This window comes from Pecten maximus, chromosome 14, assembly GCF_902652985.1.
Source record: "Pecten maximus chromosome 14, xPecMax1.1, whole genome shotgun sequence".
In the NCBI taxonomy this organism is placed as follows: domain Eukaryota; kingdom Metazoa; phylum Mollusca; class Bivalvia; order Pectinida; family Pectinidae; genus Pecten; species Pecten maximus.
The window spans coordinates 9542595-9563829 of NC_047028.1; the positions used below are offsets into that span (position 1 = coordinate 9542595).

Sequence of the window (21235 nt, forward strand, 5' to 3'; positions counted from 1 at the left end):
CCTGGTTACCGATATAAGGTTGTAAGGTTGTAATACAATTATTTCGATTAATACATGTGCAAATATATATATATATAAATATATTAACAAAATAATCCTATCGGTAAATCCATGTAACAGTCTCCTCTACTCAACCCCACACGCTTTCCTCCCCTCCCCCGCACCCCCTCGCTACCTGTATTAATTAATGTAGTCCACTTTGTCAGTACCGTCATTTTGCCAATATGTTACAACTTATGGAGACAGATTAATATAAGTACACTGTACTTGTTTCTGAATCCGACTACATGTATTTTCATTTATGTTGCTGTACTACATGTTGTATTGAATCACAAATAAAATACAATTTAAACTAAATGGCGGTCGTGAATGATATCACACAACTATGGCATATAAGGAGGTATTTTAAACATCAAAAATGTTCTTATTATATACTATAAAGAACTCTAGAAATGGCACGAAGACTGCTTTTAGAAGAAATCAAAGGACCACAGGCCCTGAGAAACGTCAGGTCTGAGAGCATAAAATAAGAAAGGGCCTGTTTCCAGTAATGTTAATTCTCCCGTATAATTTCTTATCTAGCTCAACTACAGGTTTTTTCTTTTCCGAAGAATAATTTTACACCTTTCCGACACCCAGATTTCATAATGTCAGTGAAAATGTATTTTTATAAAGTTGTCATTTTGAGCATCAAAGACATAAGGTTGTAAATAAAAGAAGGTTATCTCGAAATTGTAATTCGCAACATAGTATAAATTTCTTTTGATAAATATTTCCAAAACATCGTGTTTATTCATAAAACATAAAACAAAAATTTTCTCGGGTGAAAATGCACTTGCAGAGACACAATCATGAAGAAAAATGCCATAAAATTGCAATTTTCTCCCGATATATAGTTTTGGATGCAAATTTCCATCACAAAATCACTTTTTTTCATATCTGTGTACATATTCTCAACATACCGAGCAAATACTCTCGTGCTTTTGTTAACTATCTAAAGAAAGTCGAAAATCGGCAATTCAACCATAGGCTAATTCAACCCAAGATTTGAAAATGTTCCACCACTTACATGTTGATGATTTTTCCTCTCATCAATAGCATATTACGTACTGTTTAATAGGATAAAAATTGGTTTGCATCCAACGCCCATAAAAGGGTGTATTCTCTAAAAAACACAGTTTTTGTGTCTAAAATGTTATCATCGAAAATGGCATTTTTGAGATTGTTTCTTCCATAAAACAGCCAAATGGCGCGATGGAAACATGATTTTTTGTCACAATCATGCCATGAATGTAGTCTTTACGGTGACCATCATTTGATTAGATTTGCATTAATATTTTACATAACATGCACATTTTATCAACACTTAGACAGCTTCTGAAAGGTACAACTTTGAGGAGCCATAAAAAACAAACCAAGTGACCTAAATCTTTATACTTTATAGATTTGTGACCACAACGGCATGGGCAATGCACCACCAACAGGAAATTTGAATCAGAGAAGGGGCAATTTTGGAAACAGGCCCTTTCAAATTGGATTTTATAGTTAGACAGCTACATTTGCATCAGATGAAATGTCTTAATCTGGTTATTCCTATTCTATATATATTTAAGAAAACTTAAAACATATTTATCTGCTGAAAACTTTCCAATAGCTGAGTATAGTTCTTTCCCATACATATTTCTTTAATGTTTGTGGAAGATTATTGATAAACTTCTTAGTCAGTAAAGCTGCTTGTAAACTTTGAAAAAAATTAACTGAAGGACAAATCGGTCTATTAACAGTTAAATGATGTACACAGCCTAAGGTGTTTTTAATTTATATTATAAGATATCAATCAGGCCTAACAAACATCTATTTTATGACCTCTAATAAAACCGAAAATGAAAATAGTTTACCTCCAATAGCAAACTGCGGTCGCGCTGTTGGTCACGCTGTCCGACGAGACATTAGGCCTACAGTTTTGACAAACAATTAAGACGCCAGTGCATATCGTTCGATTTTTTTTCAAATAAACAAATCTTAAATAATCTTATTTAATAAAAATCATCATGAAAGACGGCAATGTAGTTTGTTACAACTTGCCTTCAATTCCTGGTGATATTTCTTGCGTATTCTAGCGACATACAAATGGTTTAGTTACATTAGACATAACCGCCATTTTGGCCGATAAGTGATGATCACGTGATCAGTCACGTTCCAGCTGAATAGTTTGGCTGCAAACCTATTTATAAAATTGTTAACATTTTACTACGTAAACACGGTTGGTTTTTGGCTGATATGAACTGTTCCTACACATGAACTCATGTAATTTCTTTCGTTTGACTAGGCGGAATAAGAACGAAATTAATTTCTCCTATAGTAGAGCGGGCCGCTAGGTGGCGCTATATGCTACCTGCGAAGCACGTGCGTGTTCGCGGTTGTGTCATTCGGGCGACGACCTTTTAGGCGTATACACGGTCAGCGTTCGTTAAAATTCATTCATGGCGGATACTGAGGAGCTACAGAGACAAGACCACGTTAGTCTTTCAGATATTTGGAATGCTGTAAAAGAGCAAGGGAACAATATTAACATTATAAATAACAGTTTGCGTCATGAGATAGGTGAGCTCAAAGCCGAAGTGAAAGGTTCTGCTGTAAACGTGGCAACACAGGTGAAAAAGTTAAAGGTAGAAAATTCATTCAAGTGGAAATTTGAGGGTAACAAGGTCCAGCACGGATTTAATTCGGAACTTTCCGAAGACATTGGTCAGTTAAGTTGGGCGCTTGACAACAACAAAGGAGACTACGCACGCGAGTTGGTGACTAGTCTGCAAGATAAAATTTCAAAAAGGAACAAACATATCAAAATTGCTGACTCTAGTGATGGAGGTTGGGAAACAGTTAGGCAATACGAAAACAATCCCATTGCCAGTGATTCCGACGACGAGGGAAAAATCAACAGAGCAGAAAACCGAGCTATTAAAAAGAAGAAAGGGAAAATACAAGGAAAGAAGTCTACGGGCTATGGCAAGTCCAGCGGCGCTGTGTGCATGCGTGGTAATTTTCCTAATTTTCAGCAGCCCTTTCGTGGACCCCAAGGCCAAGAGCCTTGGTTCAGTGGAGTCCCTATGTTCCAGTTCGGCGGTACAGGCGGCGGCACACACGCGCACGCATACGGACAACGACGAGGCCGGTCATCGGGAGCATGCTACGGCTGTGGATCTTTCCAGCATTGGAGGAACGAGTGTCCTAATCAAGGAAAAGGTGTCCCAGCCATCGGGAAAGAATGAACTGTTGAAAGATGAGTATAATGACATTTTCCTTACTGACGATTATTACGAATATGAGTTAGGTCAAGTCAATATAAGAGTAAAGGGGCGTTTGTGTGATCGTTTAGAGTTCTGGAAGAGCATTGGTTGTAGCGATTTTATTCTTGACACTATAAAAATCGGGTATAAGATACCTTTATATTCAACCCCTACTTCTGTATTCTTACGTAATAATCGGTCAGCTATGGAGCATGTGAGTTTCGTTGAGGAAGCCATTGGAGATTTGATAGCTAGGGACCTTGTAGTCGTTTGTAAGGAAATGCCCTACGTTGTCAACCCCTTAACGGTTTCTGTTCAGAGTAATGGAAAGAAACGTCTCATTTTAGATTTAAGGGTAATGAATACTGCAGAAACTGGTTGAGTTTTTAAAAACTGTATTATATAATATCAGTGTAAAAGTACAGAATGTGATATATGAAAATGTTCGTCTAATTATTATCTTTCTATTGGTGTATATGGCATAACTGTCAGTACTAATGCAATAAAGAAATACCTGCCATAAACTGTTTTCTGTAAAAGTTTCTAATTTTCTTCAAAATAACTGAATTCTGCAAAGAAAGGGGAAAAAAACATTTTTGATGTATTAAAGCAGTTAGTGGGAGCAATAGAAAATAGTTTGTTATTATAAATCTTACAAAATAAGAAGCTTTTATTTCAAGTCACACCATAAACAGAAGCCATTTGTAATTGTTTAAAGGGAGGCAACTCTTATTGGAACTACTTTCAAAGGAATGTATGGTGGCACATAGGTGCAATCTTGTTTAATATATACATATAGGAATATTTTAGAAAATACTTTCATAGTAACTATCATACTGATATTTCAAATCAACAAATTGTATGTTTGAATGAAAATGAAGTACTTCAACTACTTGTCAATGACCACAACAAAAAGTTATATGCATTTACACAAGGATACTTACCACATGAGGTCTATAAATTTAACAGATGCTGACTGAAAATCTGTATGCAGATGATCTATGCTGTATAGCTCTTCATCTCCATCATACATCACTTCGTAAACAGCATCAGGGCTACCATCCTTCCCAGATTCCACACCCATCACAGTCCCATCATACCATTTACGGTGTCCCTCATCTTCTACCCATTCATGGGATATTCGTCTCCCGACAAATTTGGTTCGGTGCAGTCTTTGAGATCTGTAACAATAAGAAATACTGTACAACTGCGAGAAAATTGTTCCATAAAATAATTAACAACAATGGAAAGTAAGTAAAGCATTCATAATTACTGACGATGTATTTTTCTGTTAATAATGTCATATATATATAGGATATTCAATAAGTGTTAGTGCAATATTGGTTTATAATTTATATACCTTGAAGTTGTAGGAATATTCGTTTTATCACCGTTGCCATAAGATGATGGATTCTGACTTGCTTTCACTTTCTGTCCTTCAGTCTTTTTTGTTCTTTGTGTGACTGTCCTTGTAGTTTGTGAAGTACAAGAAAATTAAAAAATTATGAAAAGTAAGCAAAGCATTTATAATTACTGATGATGTATTTTAATGTTAATAATGTCGTATATATAGGATATTACTAAGTTTTAGTGTAATATCGGGTTTTATTACATAGTTGAATTACATTAATCTATATTTGATGTAATGTCATAATTTCAACAATCTTGTCAACAGTTCAATATAACTTGTTATATTGAACGCTTAGAAAAGTTATATTGCACAGTGACGTCCTACAACTCATGCGCAATCCCGTCATAACACTTTAGTCATGACGTTGATGTTTACGATATTTTATTCGACGGGAGTCTATCTTTTTTGTTTCGACCATATAAAAGCTACATACAGCAAGAATATGCATAAGCAAGTACACCTCGTAAAAGTTTTATGGTTTCTTCCCTATCAAAAGTTGTTTAAAATCTGATGTTTAAAAAATCTCAACAAGAACTGATATTATATTGAATACATTAAGCTCTATGTAATAAAACAAATATCTTATGGCTTAGTGTGCTCTGGTCCAAGATATTTCCCCTCGGTGGGTGTAATAAACAATAAGGCCTTGTGCAATATAACACTTGTTGATTACAACCACCTTGGGTTCAATATTCTGGACAAGAGCATGTTAAGCCATAAGATATTTGTATAATATACAATGGAGTTAGGTATACTCTTAAAAAAAAAATACACTACCTTTAGCGAGTGTTATTCTTTAAAGAATTACATAACGAGATTGTATATAAAGTTCATCTCATTCCCCGACAAATATCAACAAAAACACAACCACTAGAGAGTTTCGTTTTTGTATAACGTATAGAAGTTAGCAGATAAAACATAATATTATATTATATTATAACTATTAGACTGCTAATAGACTATTAGAAATTAATTACCCCTGCCTTGAAGTTGTAGGAATATCACTGTTGCCATAAGCTGATGGATTTTGATTTGCAGCTTTCACTTTCTGTCCTTCAGTCTTTCTTGTTCTCTGTGTGACTGTCCTTGTAGTTTGTGAAGGAGTAAACTGCAAGAACAAATATAATATAAACATTAATTACATATGTTGAATCCATTTATCATTGTTTTATTACTATATTTCATATGTTTTACATCTATAATATATTACATATTTGTATTGAATTTTGGTATTTTTTTGGTTATATTGCTAGAAAATAATTTGTACCACAAGTGTTACCACACACATATTTTATGGATACATAAATGAGCACATCACCAAATGTGTGTGTATACGTATGGGTCCATAGTTAACATACCCAAATGCCTGGTTCTCGTATCCCCATAAGAGTGTTATTTGTTGGTGCAGCTAGTTCTGGCAACATTGCTTTGTGATAAAATGCATCCAGTTTCGGTACCATCTTCTCTATCCACAGATTTTGGTCTCTATAGATCCGTTCTAGAAACAGTTGATATGGTTTTTCTGTTCTAACCACAAAATCTGTCCATGGTAAATTGGTTATGTTCATCTGCCCCTGTATTTGGTAGTAGTAATCATGAGACTGCTTTAAATGTAATTTGTTGTCTATCAATTGTAAACAGAAACCATTTACAGTACTTGCGGCTTCATACAAGTTCAAGGGTTTGTTTTGGAGCAGATTTTTAATTTCTAGAAGTCCAGTTTCACCATTTTTTTCATTGACCTTTCCATCAGGACTTGTCGCAAGGAATTTATTGTCAAAATCTATAGAGAGACCTACTTGTTCCACGGTTACTTCAACATGTTCTTCCTTCTTTTTACAAATGTATTCTTTTATGGACATCTGTTCCGCCTGGATGCCATGTCTGGTGTAAAGATTTCCTTTGAATGGACTGTAGAGCATTTTTTTAACTAGGTTCTTCACATTGATTTTGGGATTGCGTTTGACAACAGCACCGAAATTTGAAGATGTTATACGCTTCTTCCTTTCTTTTTGCCATACAGCTGATGCCGACTGCTTTCTTGTGACACGTTCAATTGACTTCATCTTACTATCTTCAAGGTCAATGTGGGTCTTGAAGTACGTGGTTTGCAACTCTGTCAGCCTGTCTGATGAAAGATCAGGTACTGCCTCTAATGAATCTTCGCCATACTCTTTCCGTGCTTTCTTACATTCAGCTTTCTTCGTACTTTCCATTTTCCTCTTCCATCTTCTTGCTTTTCGCTCTGGCTTATTCTGGCCTTTCTTTGTTTGAAGAAGTGCTGTCTGCCTGGTATTATAAAGCCTTTCAAAATGCTTGCCAGCTTTGGTTGAGGTTGTTTCTTGCCAGACCTTTGGTGACCACTGTGGACCATAATTTTTTCGTAATGCTCCACCATAGCATCTAGAGTGCCAGGATCCACGATTGCACCTATTGTAGAGCTTGCCTCCATCGAATTTTGCCCTTATCGCCATCCAAGATTCAGCTAGATTTGTAGTTGTGTTTCCAAGTAATCTTGATGATTTGGCAGCTACTCTTTCCAATATGTTGCTGATATCCTTAAGCATCATCGAATCCAATGTCTCTAATATATTGCAATCCCCTCTGGACAGTTCTTCCTCATTGGCATTCAATGTTTCTGCCCATATATCAGTGACTTCTTCTAGAACATCTGGTATTGTTTCTTCTGCTGTATTGTCAACGTTGTTGCTACTAACTTCTATGTTTGATTGTAGAGACACATTATTACAATCCCTGGCCTTACAAAAGTCACTGCAATTAATGTGGTTTCCAAATACATGATGGACTGAATTGTGTATATCTTTTTGAAGTTTGCGTACAGCTTCTGCTTTATTTGTTTCTTTGGATCGCATTCGAATGGCACTTCTAACACAACTTGCAATTCTCATTCTTGCTGTCTTCGATAGCTTTCCTTTACCTTTGTAGTACTGATTATCAGCAACCAGTTTTTCAAGATTTGTTCGCAAGCATTTGCAAACATGGTTCGCGCATTCTATCTTCGCAACATGGTGTCCCCACACTGGCACTTTCTCCTGGATTTTAGCGTAAACAGATGAATCACCATCAGCTATGAGTCTCGTATACCTTACTCCATGGACCTTTTCTGCTTTTAAAAAACCATCAACAATTATGTCAGCCTCCATTGCCTGTGAACTCTCTTTCCAATTACAAAAACATCTATGAGGAGGTGGATGTGTATGGGTGGTGTCTGCTCTATTACAGAGGTAACAATGTTTATTCCTGACTCCAATATGGAGCAACTTTCCCGTCTCTGCGCCAATGATAACTGCAACCCCACCCAGGGCATTGTAACTATGTTTGTGGGAGCGCTTGCTCCAGCCTCCATCAGCAACCACTGATATGCAAGGTATTCCATCGTCATAATTTCCCTTCTCAATGGCAATGCGTCTTTCTTCTGCACCCGCCTCAAGCATTTCCTTTTGCAGAATTTCACCCCATAAATCTCCTATCTCCTGTTCGATAGTAGTGAATGTGCTCTGTGACATTCCTGGTGCATTTACTGTTCCCAAGAACTCATTTAATTGAGAAAGACCACCTCCCGTCACCATCGTTCCCCATACTGCACGGACATTAATATCATAATGTTTACTACTAGTATTCATGGTATTATTAGACAATGGTAACTGTGCACTTGATTGAAATTTAAATGTCTGTTTGCATCCTTGGCACTCTGTGAGGATAATACTTGCCAACCCATTGCTTCTAATTTCACGTATCAGTTTCAAAGGAGGTACATTTGGACATACTTTATTCAAAACACGAAGACCATTACAATGCATCGAGTGCAAGGTAGTTGTTGCCAGAAAATCTTGAAATTGGTTCAGACTGACCAATCTGTACCCATCATATTCAGTTGAACTGACCCGTTTGATTCTGTATTTGAACCCACCATCCTCTGAATCCACCAGTACCTTGTGTATGCTATACAAGTCTTGGAAATCATGATTGAAATATGTTTTTTTCACCGCATTGTTCTTTGTTTTAGCCCTGATGTTGTAATGCTTTAGTAATCTGTCTCTGAATATTGTCAATTTGTTTTTGTATCTATATGTTTGGCCCTTATATACTGGTCTTCTGTCACAGTTAGCTTTTACTGTATAGTATTTTGTTCTTTTCCATTTTCTTTGAATGGAATATTTTCCTGTTGCTTTACCAAATGGCGTTTTGTTGTGTTTTTTGGATTTGTTTGCCATTCCTTTTCTTATAAAAGTGTATCATACCATCCCACAAACATACAAAACCTGTAGTCTTCACATGTACACCAAACATTACACGAACTTCATCAGTGTTGATATTACACGTGTCACTTATGGCACTCCGTACATTCTTCGTTTGGTTTGTATTAATTGATAAAAAACATACTAGCAACTCATGACTATTCTATAGCAATTATATATTATATAAATGTTGAATTTGTATTTATATTATTTTTGGAAGCAATATTGCACACTATAAACATATCTGAATATGCGGTACTGTCAAGTAACACCCGCATGTCACAATGTCAAAACCTTACCTGTATTCCTTCATATAACATTAAAAACAAACGATCGGATGTTTGCAGTAATGGATAAGGTTACATTTTACTTACCTATATATATTCATAAATACTGCATCGTTGATTAATATCGTGGTTTTGTAAGAAACCTCATGTTTACTCGTCGTGTTGATGTATCAATAGCCGAAGCACAACCGGACACACAATTCCGGAAGTAGTTCCGCTATAAGAAAATTTATGAAATTGAATTGTTATTTATATCTAAATCACACTGACATTTCACCACATATAAACATTTCAATGGTTTGGAATATGATGAATCAAAATCATATAACAAATAAGTACAACAACACTTTAATCCACATTTCTACTAAAATACAACTATATATTATTGCGCGACAAGATGCCGCACAGGAAGTGGAACAACGTAATTACGGCTTTTCAAGAACAGGCCACAAAAGTGATCGAATAGATGCAATCCAACAATGTGACCCACGAATAACAAGTTTAAGGTTTAAATTTCATGTTCAATGCATAATTAAGATGGTATGGCCTGTGATCGGCCTCGATTAGTACTGTAAATTGAGGGTACAAATTTGGAAATACCGACTACAACACGACTCAAATCTTTGACACACAAAAAAGTTTGTGCTGTGTTGTGGATACTGGCCAATTTTTTTTATATAAACGGGCTGGCACGAACTTCATTATAGATATGACTTTATTATTCAAAAAAGATGCTTTATTTATTTACCATATTTTGAGAGCCTTAAAACTTTTCCAGAAATGCATATTTTTTTGAGTTTTTACCCTCAAAATGTCACATAACCTAAACATTTTGGGAATCATTCTTGTATTATAAGGTGTTAATATATGGGATTTCAGTTTTCATCATGGATTTTTTTAAAACATTATTTATTTCCTTATAGTTTTAGCAAGGCATTTTGGCAGAATTTGCTATGTGCATTACCCTTAAGGCATGTAAACCATCATTTATGGAAGACCAGTGTGAAGTTTGAGGATATCAGGGTAGCCATGCAATTCATCAAGAAAGATAGTTTTTGCTTTAAGTTTGATATTCATTCCGCATACCATCATGTTGATATTTTTGAGCGCCATACAAAATTTTTAGGGTTTTCCTGGCGTTTGGGGGGCAAGGTGCAATTTTTTAAATTCAAAGTACTTCCGTTTGGTCTTAGCTCGGCTTGTTACATTTTCACAAAGCTAACCAGGCCTTTGATTAAGAAGTGGAGATCCGAGGGCAAAGAAGTTCTTATGTATTTAGATGATGGGTTAGGTACTCATAGAGATGAGACAGTGTGTGCTTCTATATCCAGTCAGGTCAAGAATGATTTGATTTTGAGCGGGTTTGTGCCGAAACCAGAGAAGTCTACTTGGTTGCCTGTCAGACAATTAGTTTTCCTCGGGAATTATATTGACACTGTTTTGGGTATTTTAAAAGTTCCCGATGTCAGATTGACAAAGTTACGTTCAAGTATTTCAGGGGTAATAACAGATATAGAGGAGAGAGGAGTTGTGAGGGTTAAAAAGGTGTCTTCTGTTGTTGGACAGATCATTTCTATGTCATATATCTTGGGTAACGTTGTCTACATAATGACAAAATGTTTGAGTATGGACGTGGCTTTGTCCCCTTCGTGGAACGTCGACATAGTGTTGTCGGGTCAAAGCGTTGAACAACTCAAGTTTTGGGACAAATCTGTTAGCGAAATTAATGGGGAAAAGTTCATTAATGATAATTCCTGTCAATCTATTGTTTTTAGCGACGCGAGTCATACAGGATACGGCGGGTACGTCATGAATACCCCTATGGGTACTTCACACGGTATGTGGTCCGAGGTTAAAGCCGGTAGGAGTTCTACTTGGCGAGAACTGTCCACTGTGGACAGGGTCATGACGTCATTGTTGCACGTCTTTCGGGGTAGACGGGTCAGATGGTACACGGACAATAAGAATGTTGTATCTATTGTAAACAAGGGCAGCATGAGGGCCGACTTGCAGAAGGTTGCATTATCTATATTTTACACCTGTTTAAGAAATTGTATATCAAATGATATCGAGTGGGTTCCGAGAAACGAGAATGAAAAGGCAGATTTCATAAGTCGTATTGTCGATTGTGATGATTGGGGTGTTTCCAGTGATATTTTTCAGTTTTTAGATTCCCTTTGGGGACCCCACGAGATAGACTGGTTCGCCAGCGATAACAATAACAAGTTACCTGTGTATTTTTCAAGGTATTGGAATGTGGGGTCGTCCGGTATGGATGCGTTTACAGCCGATTGGCAAGGTGTAAACGGGTGGTATGTTCCACCAGTATGCATAGTGCATCGTGTCCTTAGTTATTTGCAGCAGTGTGGCGCATATGGGACCATGGTGGTACCTCTTTGGAGGTCAGCCAGTTTTTGGCCATTTTTATGTCCAAGTGGTGGTGGCTTTATACCAGAGGTGGTGGAATTTATATACTTACCCACTAACAAAGAATCCTACTCTATGGGAAGAGGGAATAAGTCTGTGTTCGGAAGGATTGATCTTCCTTTCAAGATGATTGCTCTGAGGTTAAATTTTAACAATGCTAAATGTATTAACCTATAACTGTTTACGATGGTCGTACTCCATAATAGTACGTGAAATCCTGGTGGTGGTTTTTTGATAGGGGCGTTTTGGATGTGATACTATATGTAAATAAGCAACTTACTGCTGACATTTTAATTTAGTATTTTTGTTTTGTTTAAACATATTTTCGCAGGCTTTCAAGCGGGAAATAGCAGAGCTGCCTGGGGCCTTAGTCGGATACGTCAGTCTCCTCCCTCAACTTTTGGCCGAAAGTAAAGCCAGTAGCACAACGAAAGGGTATTACCAGGGATTCGTACGTTGGAAGGACTGGGCCATGAAAAAAGGGTTATCTGAGGTGGAGTGTTTTCCGGCTAGGGCCATCCATGTTGCTCTCTATCTCGCGTGTTTAGTCCAGCATAGTGCGACGTCAAGCCCGGTTATGCAAGCCTATTATAGTTTAAAATGGGCGCATCTATCATTGGGAGGGATTCTCCCACTGATTCATTATTAGTGAGGAACATTCTCGAGGGAGCAAAGAGGCGTTTGTCTACACCGAGGAATAGGAAGGACCCTATTACTCCAGAACTGTTAGAATCTATGTATTCTGCGAATTACAGTGACAAAGATTTATTTTCGCAGCGTACAATTTGTGGTTGTTTGATAGCCTATGCAGGTTTTTTACGCGTATCAGAATTACTTAGCATACGTATGTGCGACATTGAATTTTCTGAAAGTCATATGACTATTTCAATTCGTCAGAGCAAGACTGATATTTATAGGGACGGTGACCATGTTGTAATAGCTAGGACGTATACTAAGTTATGTCCGGTATCCAATCTGGAGAGGTATATTGATATCGCGGAGTTAATACTTGGTTCAGATCGGTACATTGTATGTGTTTCGATCTATTACTAAGACCAGCAATGGTTTTATTTTGCGCGATGAGAACAAACCTCTGTCATACACGCGGATGCGCGAGTTATTTATTCAAATGTACTCTCCTTTCGTATCTGATATCAGTAAATATGGTTTACACAGTTTACGGTCCGGCGGAGCAACAAGCGCGGCTAATTTAAAAGTGGCAGACAGAATATTTAAGAGGCACGGCAGATGGAAATCGGAGAATGCGAAAGACTGTTATGTAAATGATTCCCTTGAGGAGAGATTGTTAGTTTCCAGGAATTTAGGTATATGACAATATACTGTTCCCGTTCTTTGGTATTCAGTACGCGGGTCGGTCGCCCCGTTTGCAATTTATTCAAGTGTTTGTGTGTTTTCTGGCATTAGGCACGAACGGAGATTGTAGGAGAAATGTAATTTCTTTCGTTTGACTAGGCGGAATAAGAACGAAATTAATTTCTCCTATAGTAGAGCGGGCCGCTAGGTGGCGCTATATGTTACCTGCGAAGCACGTGCGTGTTCGCGGTTGTGTCATTCAGGCGACGACCTTTTAGGCGTATACACGGTCAGCGTTCGTTAAAATTTTCGATACAAATTTTGTTTTGTTGTTAAATCTGCTTTTATTGCAGAAAGGTTTATTGGATTAGCACACAACGTCGCGGGCGTGACAGTTCGTGACTGTCTTCAGAAATACATTTGTGTGTATATACACAATGTAGGTAGTGTACATACATTGCCTACCGAGAGTCGGTGCGATGTTGAGTGCTTTCATGGTCATCGTATTTTTTGTAGGGGTATTGTGATGGAAATAATATAACTTGTTTTGGCTGTGTACATCGTTAGTGTAAAAGATTGCATTGTGAAATGTATGTATTTCATGGTAATTAATAAACTAGTACGCGGGTCGGTCGCCCCTTTTGCAATTTATTCAAGTGTTTGTGTGTTTTCTGGCATTAGGCACGAACGGAGATTGTAGGAGAAAGGATGAACATATGAGTCTTAGACATGTGGATAGTTTCTCTGTGAATGCATGTAAATTTCCACGACGATCAAACTGATTTTTTTACTTTCGTTTTCAAGGCAGGATTGAGACAAAACTACGTAATCCTTCGCCAACAAAATTGCATATACTGATGACGAAAATGTTTATATTTATAATCTAAAATAGTCTAAACCAAACATTCATATTTCATTTTAAATAATTGCAGTAAACACGGGAACAATCGGTTAAATCGTGTCAATAATTGCTGTTAAAATAGGAACTATATTAGGCTGCGGATGTATATCATTGTGGATCACAGAAAAGAGAAGCTGTTAGCCGGAAACAAAAGTGTGACTAACAAAATTTACCCACCACGACTATAACGGCAGGTGCCAAAGGCATCCTGACGTTAAAAAATTAACCGTAAAGCTTGGGATAAAATATGCACATTGCTGAAAAAGGCCACAAACAATTTGACTTAAAAGGGTCCTTACTACGATCAGATGTCTTAAAAGTATGATATAGGAACATTTTTATTGATCGAAATGCCTTCCTATATACCATGTTTGTGTAATATTATCCACAGCAGCCATTTGCCTTTCAAGTTCAAAACAAAATACTTACATCAAGTAAAATCCGATCAAAAATATGCTCCTACCTTGTCCTATAGACACTTGTAAGCATAACAGCTTGACTATTTTTCAGGTTTGGTCATTTGCGTAACTTAGGAATCATTCCATGCTACATCTTACCACAAAGTAACTGTATAAAAAAACTGATAGCATCTACAGGGGGCCGCGGTGGCCGAGTGGTTAAGGTGTCCCGACACTTTATCACTAGCCCTCCACCTCTGGGTTGCGAGTTCGAAACCTACGTGGGGCAGTTGCCAGGTACTGACCGTAGGCCGGTGGTTTTTCTCCGAGTACTCCGGCTATCCTCCACCACCAAAACCTGGCACGTCCTTAAATGACCCTGGCTGTCAATAGGACGTTAAACAAAAACAAAAAAAAACCTACAGCAAATTATTGGTGATTTTTAGAAACTACATGTCCAAACAAACATATTGGTATATTACATGTACATGGCTATTTTTGTGCAAATATTTAGATATTTACTCGTTTTTGAAATTCAACATTATTCTGCTATATAGATTATCCTTAATATCCTCCACATTTACATGTACAGAGAAATTGAGAAAAATAAAAGTGTACTATTGTAGTGGAATAAATCTTAAAACCTCAAATAACAAATAAATCGAAAGTCCGAATAAACGAAACACATTTTAGGTCACCTGAGACGAAGTTATATCATCCCCCCCCCCCCCCCCCCCCCTCGTGCCTAGCCCAACTCCTGAAATCTGTTGGTATTACTTAAGACACTGTTCTGAACCGAAACTCAATACAAAATCCAGTCACTTTCATTTCATTTTCAAAACAATTTATTCAATCATCTATAAAGTGTTTTACATATACAAACTCTCGCCCTGAAAAACATCAGAGAAACAAAGGAGAAACAAAACCATAAGGAAAGCAAATATAACAAGTCATTGCATCAATATAATTTACATCCAAAAAAATAAGAGAACTTCCAACTAAAAGCACTGCCATCTTCAGGGGAGAAGAATATATTGTCGAACCAAATACTGATGATCGTCATCTTCTTGAGGGAAACTGTCGAATCGAACACTGATGCCTGTCATCCTCGGAGGGGAAACTGTCGAATCAAATACCAATGCCTGTCATCTTCTGGAGAGAAACTGTCGAACCTAACACTGATGCCTGTCATCTTCTGGAGGGGAAACTGTCGAACCAAACACTGAAGCCTGTCATCTTATGGCGAGAAACTGTCGAACCTAACACTGATGCCTGTCATCTTCTGGCTAGAAACTGTCGAACCTAACACTGAAGCCTGTCATCTTCTGGAGAGGAAACTGTCGAACCAAACACCGATTCTGTCATCCTTGGAGGGGGAAACTTTCGAACCAAACACTGAAGCCTGTCATCCTTGGAGGGGAAACTGTCGAACCAAACACTGATGCCTGTTATCTTCTGGAGGGAAACTGTCGAACCAAACACTGATGTCTGTCATCTTCTGGAGAGGAAACTGTCGAACCAAACACTGATGTCTGTCATCCTTGGAGGGGAAACTGTTGAACCAAACACTGATGTCTGTCATCCTCGGAGGGGAAACTGTCGAACCAAACACTGATGCCTGTCATCCTCGAAGGGGAAACTGTCGAACCAAACACTGATTCTGTCATCCTTGGAGGGGAAATTGTCGAACCAAACACTGATGTCTGTCATCCTTGGAGGGAAAACTGTCGAACCAAACACTGATTCTGTCATCTTCTGGAGGGGAAACTGTCGAACCAAACACTTATTCTGTCATCCTTCGAGGGGAAACTGTCGACCCAAACACTGAAGCCTGTCATCCTTGGAGGGGAAACTGTCGAACCTAACACTGATGCCTGTTATCTTCTGGAGGTGAAACTGTCGAACCAAACACTGATGTCTGTCATCCTTGGAGGGGAAACTGTCGAACCAAACACTGATGTCTGTCATCCTTGGAGGGGAAACTGTCGAACCAAACACTGATGTCTGTCATCCTTGGAGGGGAAACTGTCGAACCAAACACTGATTCTGTCATCCTTGGAGGGGAAACTGTCGAACCAAACACTGATTCTGTCATCCTTGGAGGGGAAACTGTCGAAACAAACACTGATGCCTGTCATCCTTGGAGGGGAAACTGTCGAACCAAACACTGATTCTGTCATCCTTGGAGGGGAAACTGTCGAACCAAACACTGAAGCCTGTCATCCATGGAGGGGAAACTGTCGAACCAAACACTGATTCTGTCATCCTTGGAGGGGAAACTGTCGAACCAAACACTGATTCTGTCATCCTTGGGGGGGAAACTGTCGAACCAAACACTGATGTCTGTCATCCTTGGAGGGGAAACTGTCGAACCAAACACTGAAGCCTGTCATCCTCGGAGAGGAAACTGTCGAACCAAACACTGATGCCTGTCATCCTTGGAGGGGAAACTGTCGAACCAAACACTGATGCCTGTCATCCTCGGAGGGGAAACTGTCGAACCAAACACTGATGCCTGTCATCCTCGAAGGGGAAACTGTCGAACCAAAGACTGATTCTGTCATCCTTGGAGGGGAAACTGTCGAACCAAACACTGATGTCTGTCATCTTCTGGAGGGGAAACTGTCGAACCAAACACTGATGCCTGTCATCCTTGGAGGGGAAACTGTCGAACCAAACACTGATGCCTGTCATCCTTGGAGGGGAAACTGTCGAACCAAACACTGATGTCTGTCATCCTTGGAGGGGAAACTGTCGAACCAAACACTGATGCCTGTTATCTTCTGGAGGGGAAACTGTCGAACCAAACACTGATTCTGTCATCCTTCGAGGGGAAACTGTCGACCCAAACACTGATGTCTGTCATCCTTGGAGGGGAAACTGTCGAACCAAACACTGATTCTGTCATCCTTGGAGGGGAAACTGTCGAACCAAACACTGATGCCTGTCATCCGCGGAGGGGAAACTGTCGAACCAAACACCAGTGCATGTCATCTTCTGGAGAGAAACTGTCGAACCAAACACTGATGCTGTCATCTTCTGGAGAGAAACTGTCGAACCTAACACTGATGTCTGTCATCTTCTGGAAAGAAACTGTCGAACCTAACACTGATGTCTGTTATCTTCTGGAAAGAAACTGTCGAATCAAACTCTGATGCCTGTCATCCTCGGAGGGAAACTGTCAAACCAACCACATTATCTAAGTGATCTGAAACAGTCCCCAGGAGCTTGAGTGTCTCGCGTTATAGATATATGATGTGTTTGATAAAACAGGGTAAATTCGATCGCCTTCGTGCAAATACACGAACTCAAAGAACCCATGTTCCACGTAAGATTGAGGAGAGGGACTCAATTTGATAGTCTCCTTCAGAAGCGCATCAGGTGAATAATGTTCTGAGGGGCGTTCAAGGTTGATTTGATGCTGAATCTCTACCACTTCATCACCACCATGCCGGGGAGATTGTAACGTAAATGTGTTATACAATCCATATGTAGCGTTCTCTGTTATTGTGACAGTTCCGTCACTCTCGTATTCCCTACCATGTAAGGAATGAGTCCAAATAAGAGATTGATTATGACTTTGATTGAGGGTAAAGTGGACGTTTAATGTTTGTTTCAGATGATTCCGGCTCTTCTTCTTTCTCACTTGTGTCTGACGACGTACTCCAAGCATCTGAAGAAGATGGACAATTTCTAATCTAATTCTGTATCGTTAGAAACCTAGTGGCAAATATAACACCATATAACATTGTTATATACCTAGTGGCAAATCTAACACCATATAACATTGTTATATACCTAGTGACAAATCTAACACCATATAACATTGTTATATACCTAGTGACAAATCTAACACCATATAACATTGTTATATACCTAGTGACAAATCTAACACCATATAACATTGTTATAAACCTAGTGACAAATCTAACACCATATAACATTGTTATAAACCTAGTGACAAATCTAACACCATATAACATTGTTATATACCTAGTGACAAATCTAACACCATATAACATTGTTATAAACCTAGTGACAAATCTAACACCATATAACATTGTACCTATGACAAATCTAACACCATATAACATTGTACCTAGTGACAAATCTAACACCATATAACATTGTTATATACCTAGTGACAAATCTAACACCATATAACATTGTAATATACCTAGTGACAAATCTAACACCATATAACATTGTTATATACCTAGTGACAAATCTAACACCATATAACATTGTTATATACCTAGTGACAAATCTAACACCATATAACATTGTACCTAGTGACAAATCTAACACCATATAACATTGTTATATACCTAGTGACAAATCTAACACCATATAACATTGTTATAAACCTAGTGACAAATCTAACACCATATAACATTGTACCTATGACAAATCTAACACCATATAACATTGTACCTAGTGACAAATCTAACACCATATAACATTGTTATATACCTAGTGACAAATATAACACCATATAACATTGTTATATACCTAGTGACAAATCTAACACCATATAACATTGTTATATACCTAGTGACAAACTTAACACCATATAACATTGTTATATACCTAGTGACAAATCTAACACCATATAACATTGTACCTAGTGACAAATCTAACACCATATAACATTGTTATATACCTAGTGACAAATTTAACACCATATAACATTGTTATATACCTAGTGAAAAATCTAACACAATATAACATTGTTATATACCTAGTGACAAATCTAACACCATATAACATTGTACCTAGTGAAAAATCTAACACAATATAACATTGTTATATACCTAGTGACAAATCTAACACCATATAACATTGTTATATACCTAGTGACAAATCTAACACCATATAACATTGTTATATACCTAGTGACAAATCTAACACCATATAACATTGTTATATACCTAGTGACAAATCTAACACCATATAACATTGTACCTAGTGACAAATCTAACACCATATAACATTGTTATATACCTAGTGACAAATCTAACACCATATAACATTGTTATATACCTAGTGACAAATCTAACACCATATAACATTGTACCTAGTGACAAATATAACACCATTTAACATTGTACCTAGTGACAAATCTAATACCGTATAACATTGTTATATACCTAGTGACAAATCTAACATTGTTATACCTACCGACACATACGAAATGCGTTATTCAGTGGATATAACAATGAGAACTTTAATCATTGTTCCAAGTGCATACGTACCAGTTTCAACAATTCAGCAGTGTTCCTCGGCCCAGACAGTAGGTTACATGGTGCTGATCGGTTACAAGGCACTTGGACGATGTCGGAACTTGTCGATGAGTAGCTATTATAGTGAGATTCGTTTACTGACTCTCCGTTCTGTTTGAGATGTTTGATAGAGAAAAGAATCTGCACAAGACACCAAATTTCAAGTACCAGGATGGCTATCGATACGGCAATAGCAACGCAAACACAAAAATGATTGCCACCACGCTTTGATATTCTAATGCTTTCAGCACTGCCGCCGCGCAAAGGTTCTTGCAGTGATATTTTGATTCGATCCATAGCTTTTAAAGTTTTAAAACCGTTGTGACGACGGGTGTTTTATACCCGAAATATTTTATCAGTGCACTGGTTCCGGGAAATGACGTGAGTGTATTAATAGTTAAGATTTTTTTTTTAAAAACACGATGCATATCAAGTATCTTGTTATATGGATTCTATACTTTACGAGCGCAATTTTAATCAGAAATCATAACGCATTGCTTTATATGTGGAAATAAATTGGACAAGATCAGCGTCATTAAATTACATAGTCAAGTTGACAATGCCTTGAGAGTAGTCCGTCTAATTCAAACCAGTACATTGCTTCCACTTTCCAGCAATCAAACTGTATAGTGTTGACAATGTCAGTTGAGTATGACAGACTGTCTACCGCTGACATTTAATAAACTCTGCATAGACAAAAATGATAGGTAGTACTGTTTACAAATGTGCAGAATTACAACTGTCGACTTCAGGTTAACCGTTAATAGTTATACAGCAAAAAAAATTTTTTTATGAATCAACATGTTCTAAGTAGGTCAGTACATGTTTCCTTATATCAACAGGTAAGATAATTTTATCACTTTATCTTAAATCAATTTTTATTTTATTCCAGATGACATAATTTTGTGAAGTGTTTAGATTAACACAATACATTATATTTAAACGTTATACAGATATAGAAAAGGACAACTCATAATTCGGTGGCGTTCGGTTAAAAGGAGTTCTTGGTATAGCGGAAATTTACAGGAGTTTGAGATTAGATCAAATCTAACAATAGCAATTTACTGATTATGTAAACTCGGTCACGAGAGAAGTATCACCTAATGCTTGTTGAATACATTTAAAAGGACCATGGCAGCTTAAAGAACACAAAACTATATTATTTACGATTCGTCCACAAATGACTTTTTCACATTTCAACATTCTTGTATGCAAGATAAACAAAAGCTGAACCGTTTTTTACAAATTTCAAATTAAGTTTGAATTGGTAGTATTGTTACATTTTCACAGTAACATAGATATTTATACTACACCTTTTCATCAGTATGACCAGCAATCCAACTTGGGGGTTTTACCTGTATATTCATGTGATCAATGACATAACGTCGTGTTACTTTATTTGTACTACGTATCAGATCAGCGGTAAAATTAAAAGGGGAATTCCTATAGTTTTCCGAGAATTTTAAACCAGGAACAACAGTGTTATCTGAATACGATCAGGTCAGAGTATGCCGTCTTATATATAATACGATAAATTATAAAGTCGATTTCCAAATCAATTTTGTATTACATGTATTTAACATTGTGTAATCTTAACAGAAAACACATAAATAATATGCTAGAATAATTAAAGTCAGGAGTCTCATCTCAAAACAGAGTTATCATG

At 37.5% G+C, this 21235-nt stretch overlaps 2 protein-coding genes across 2 annotated transcripts; one reads left to right on the plus strand and one right to left on the minus strand.

Annotated features, from left to right (window-relative positions):
• Window positions 1–10221: 10221 nt before the first annotated feature.
• LOC117342901 lies at window positions 10222–13619 on the plus strand. Its single transcript, XM_033905196.1, has 2 exons — window positions 10222–11649; window positions 12006–13619. Exons 1-2 carry the CDS (start codon window positions 10277–10279, stop codon window positions 12022–12024), a joined length of 1392 nt encoding a protein of 463 aa, XP_033761087.1. The 5' UTR covers window positions 10222–10276; the 3' UTR covers window positions 12025–13619.
• Window positions 13620–15114: 1495 nt separating this feature from the next.
• LOC117342902 lies at window positions 15115–19885 on the minus strand. Its single transcript, XM_033905197.1, has 2 exons — window positions 19543–19885; window positions 15115–17960 (listed from the first exon to the last, which is right to left on the minus strand). The coding sequence occupies exons 1-2, from the start codon at window positions 19864–19866 to the stop codon at window positions 17487–17489; spliced, it is 798 nt and encodes a 265-aa protein (XP_033761088.1). The 5' UTR covers window positions 19867–19885; the 3' UTR covers window positions 15115–17486.
• Between the last annotated feature and the right edge of the window lie 1350 nt (window positions 19886–21235).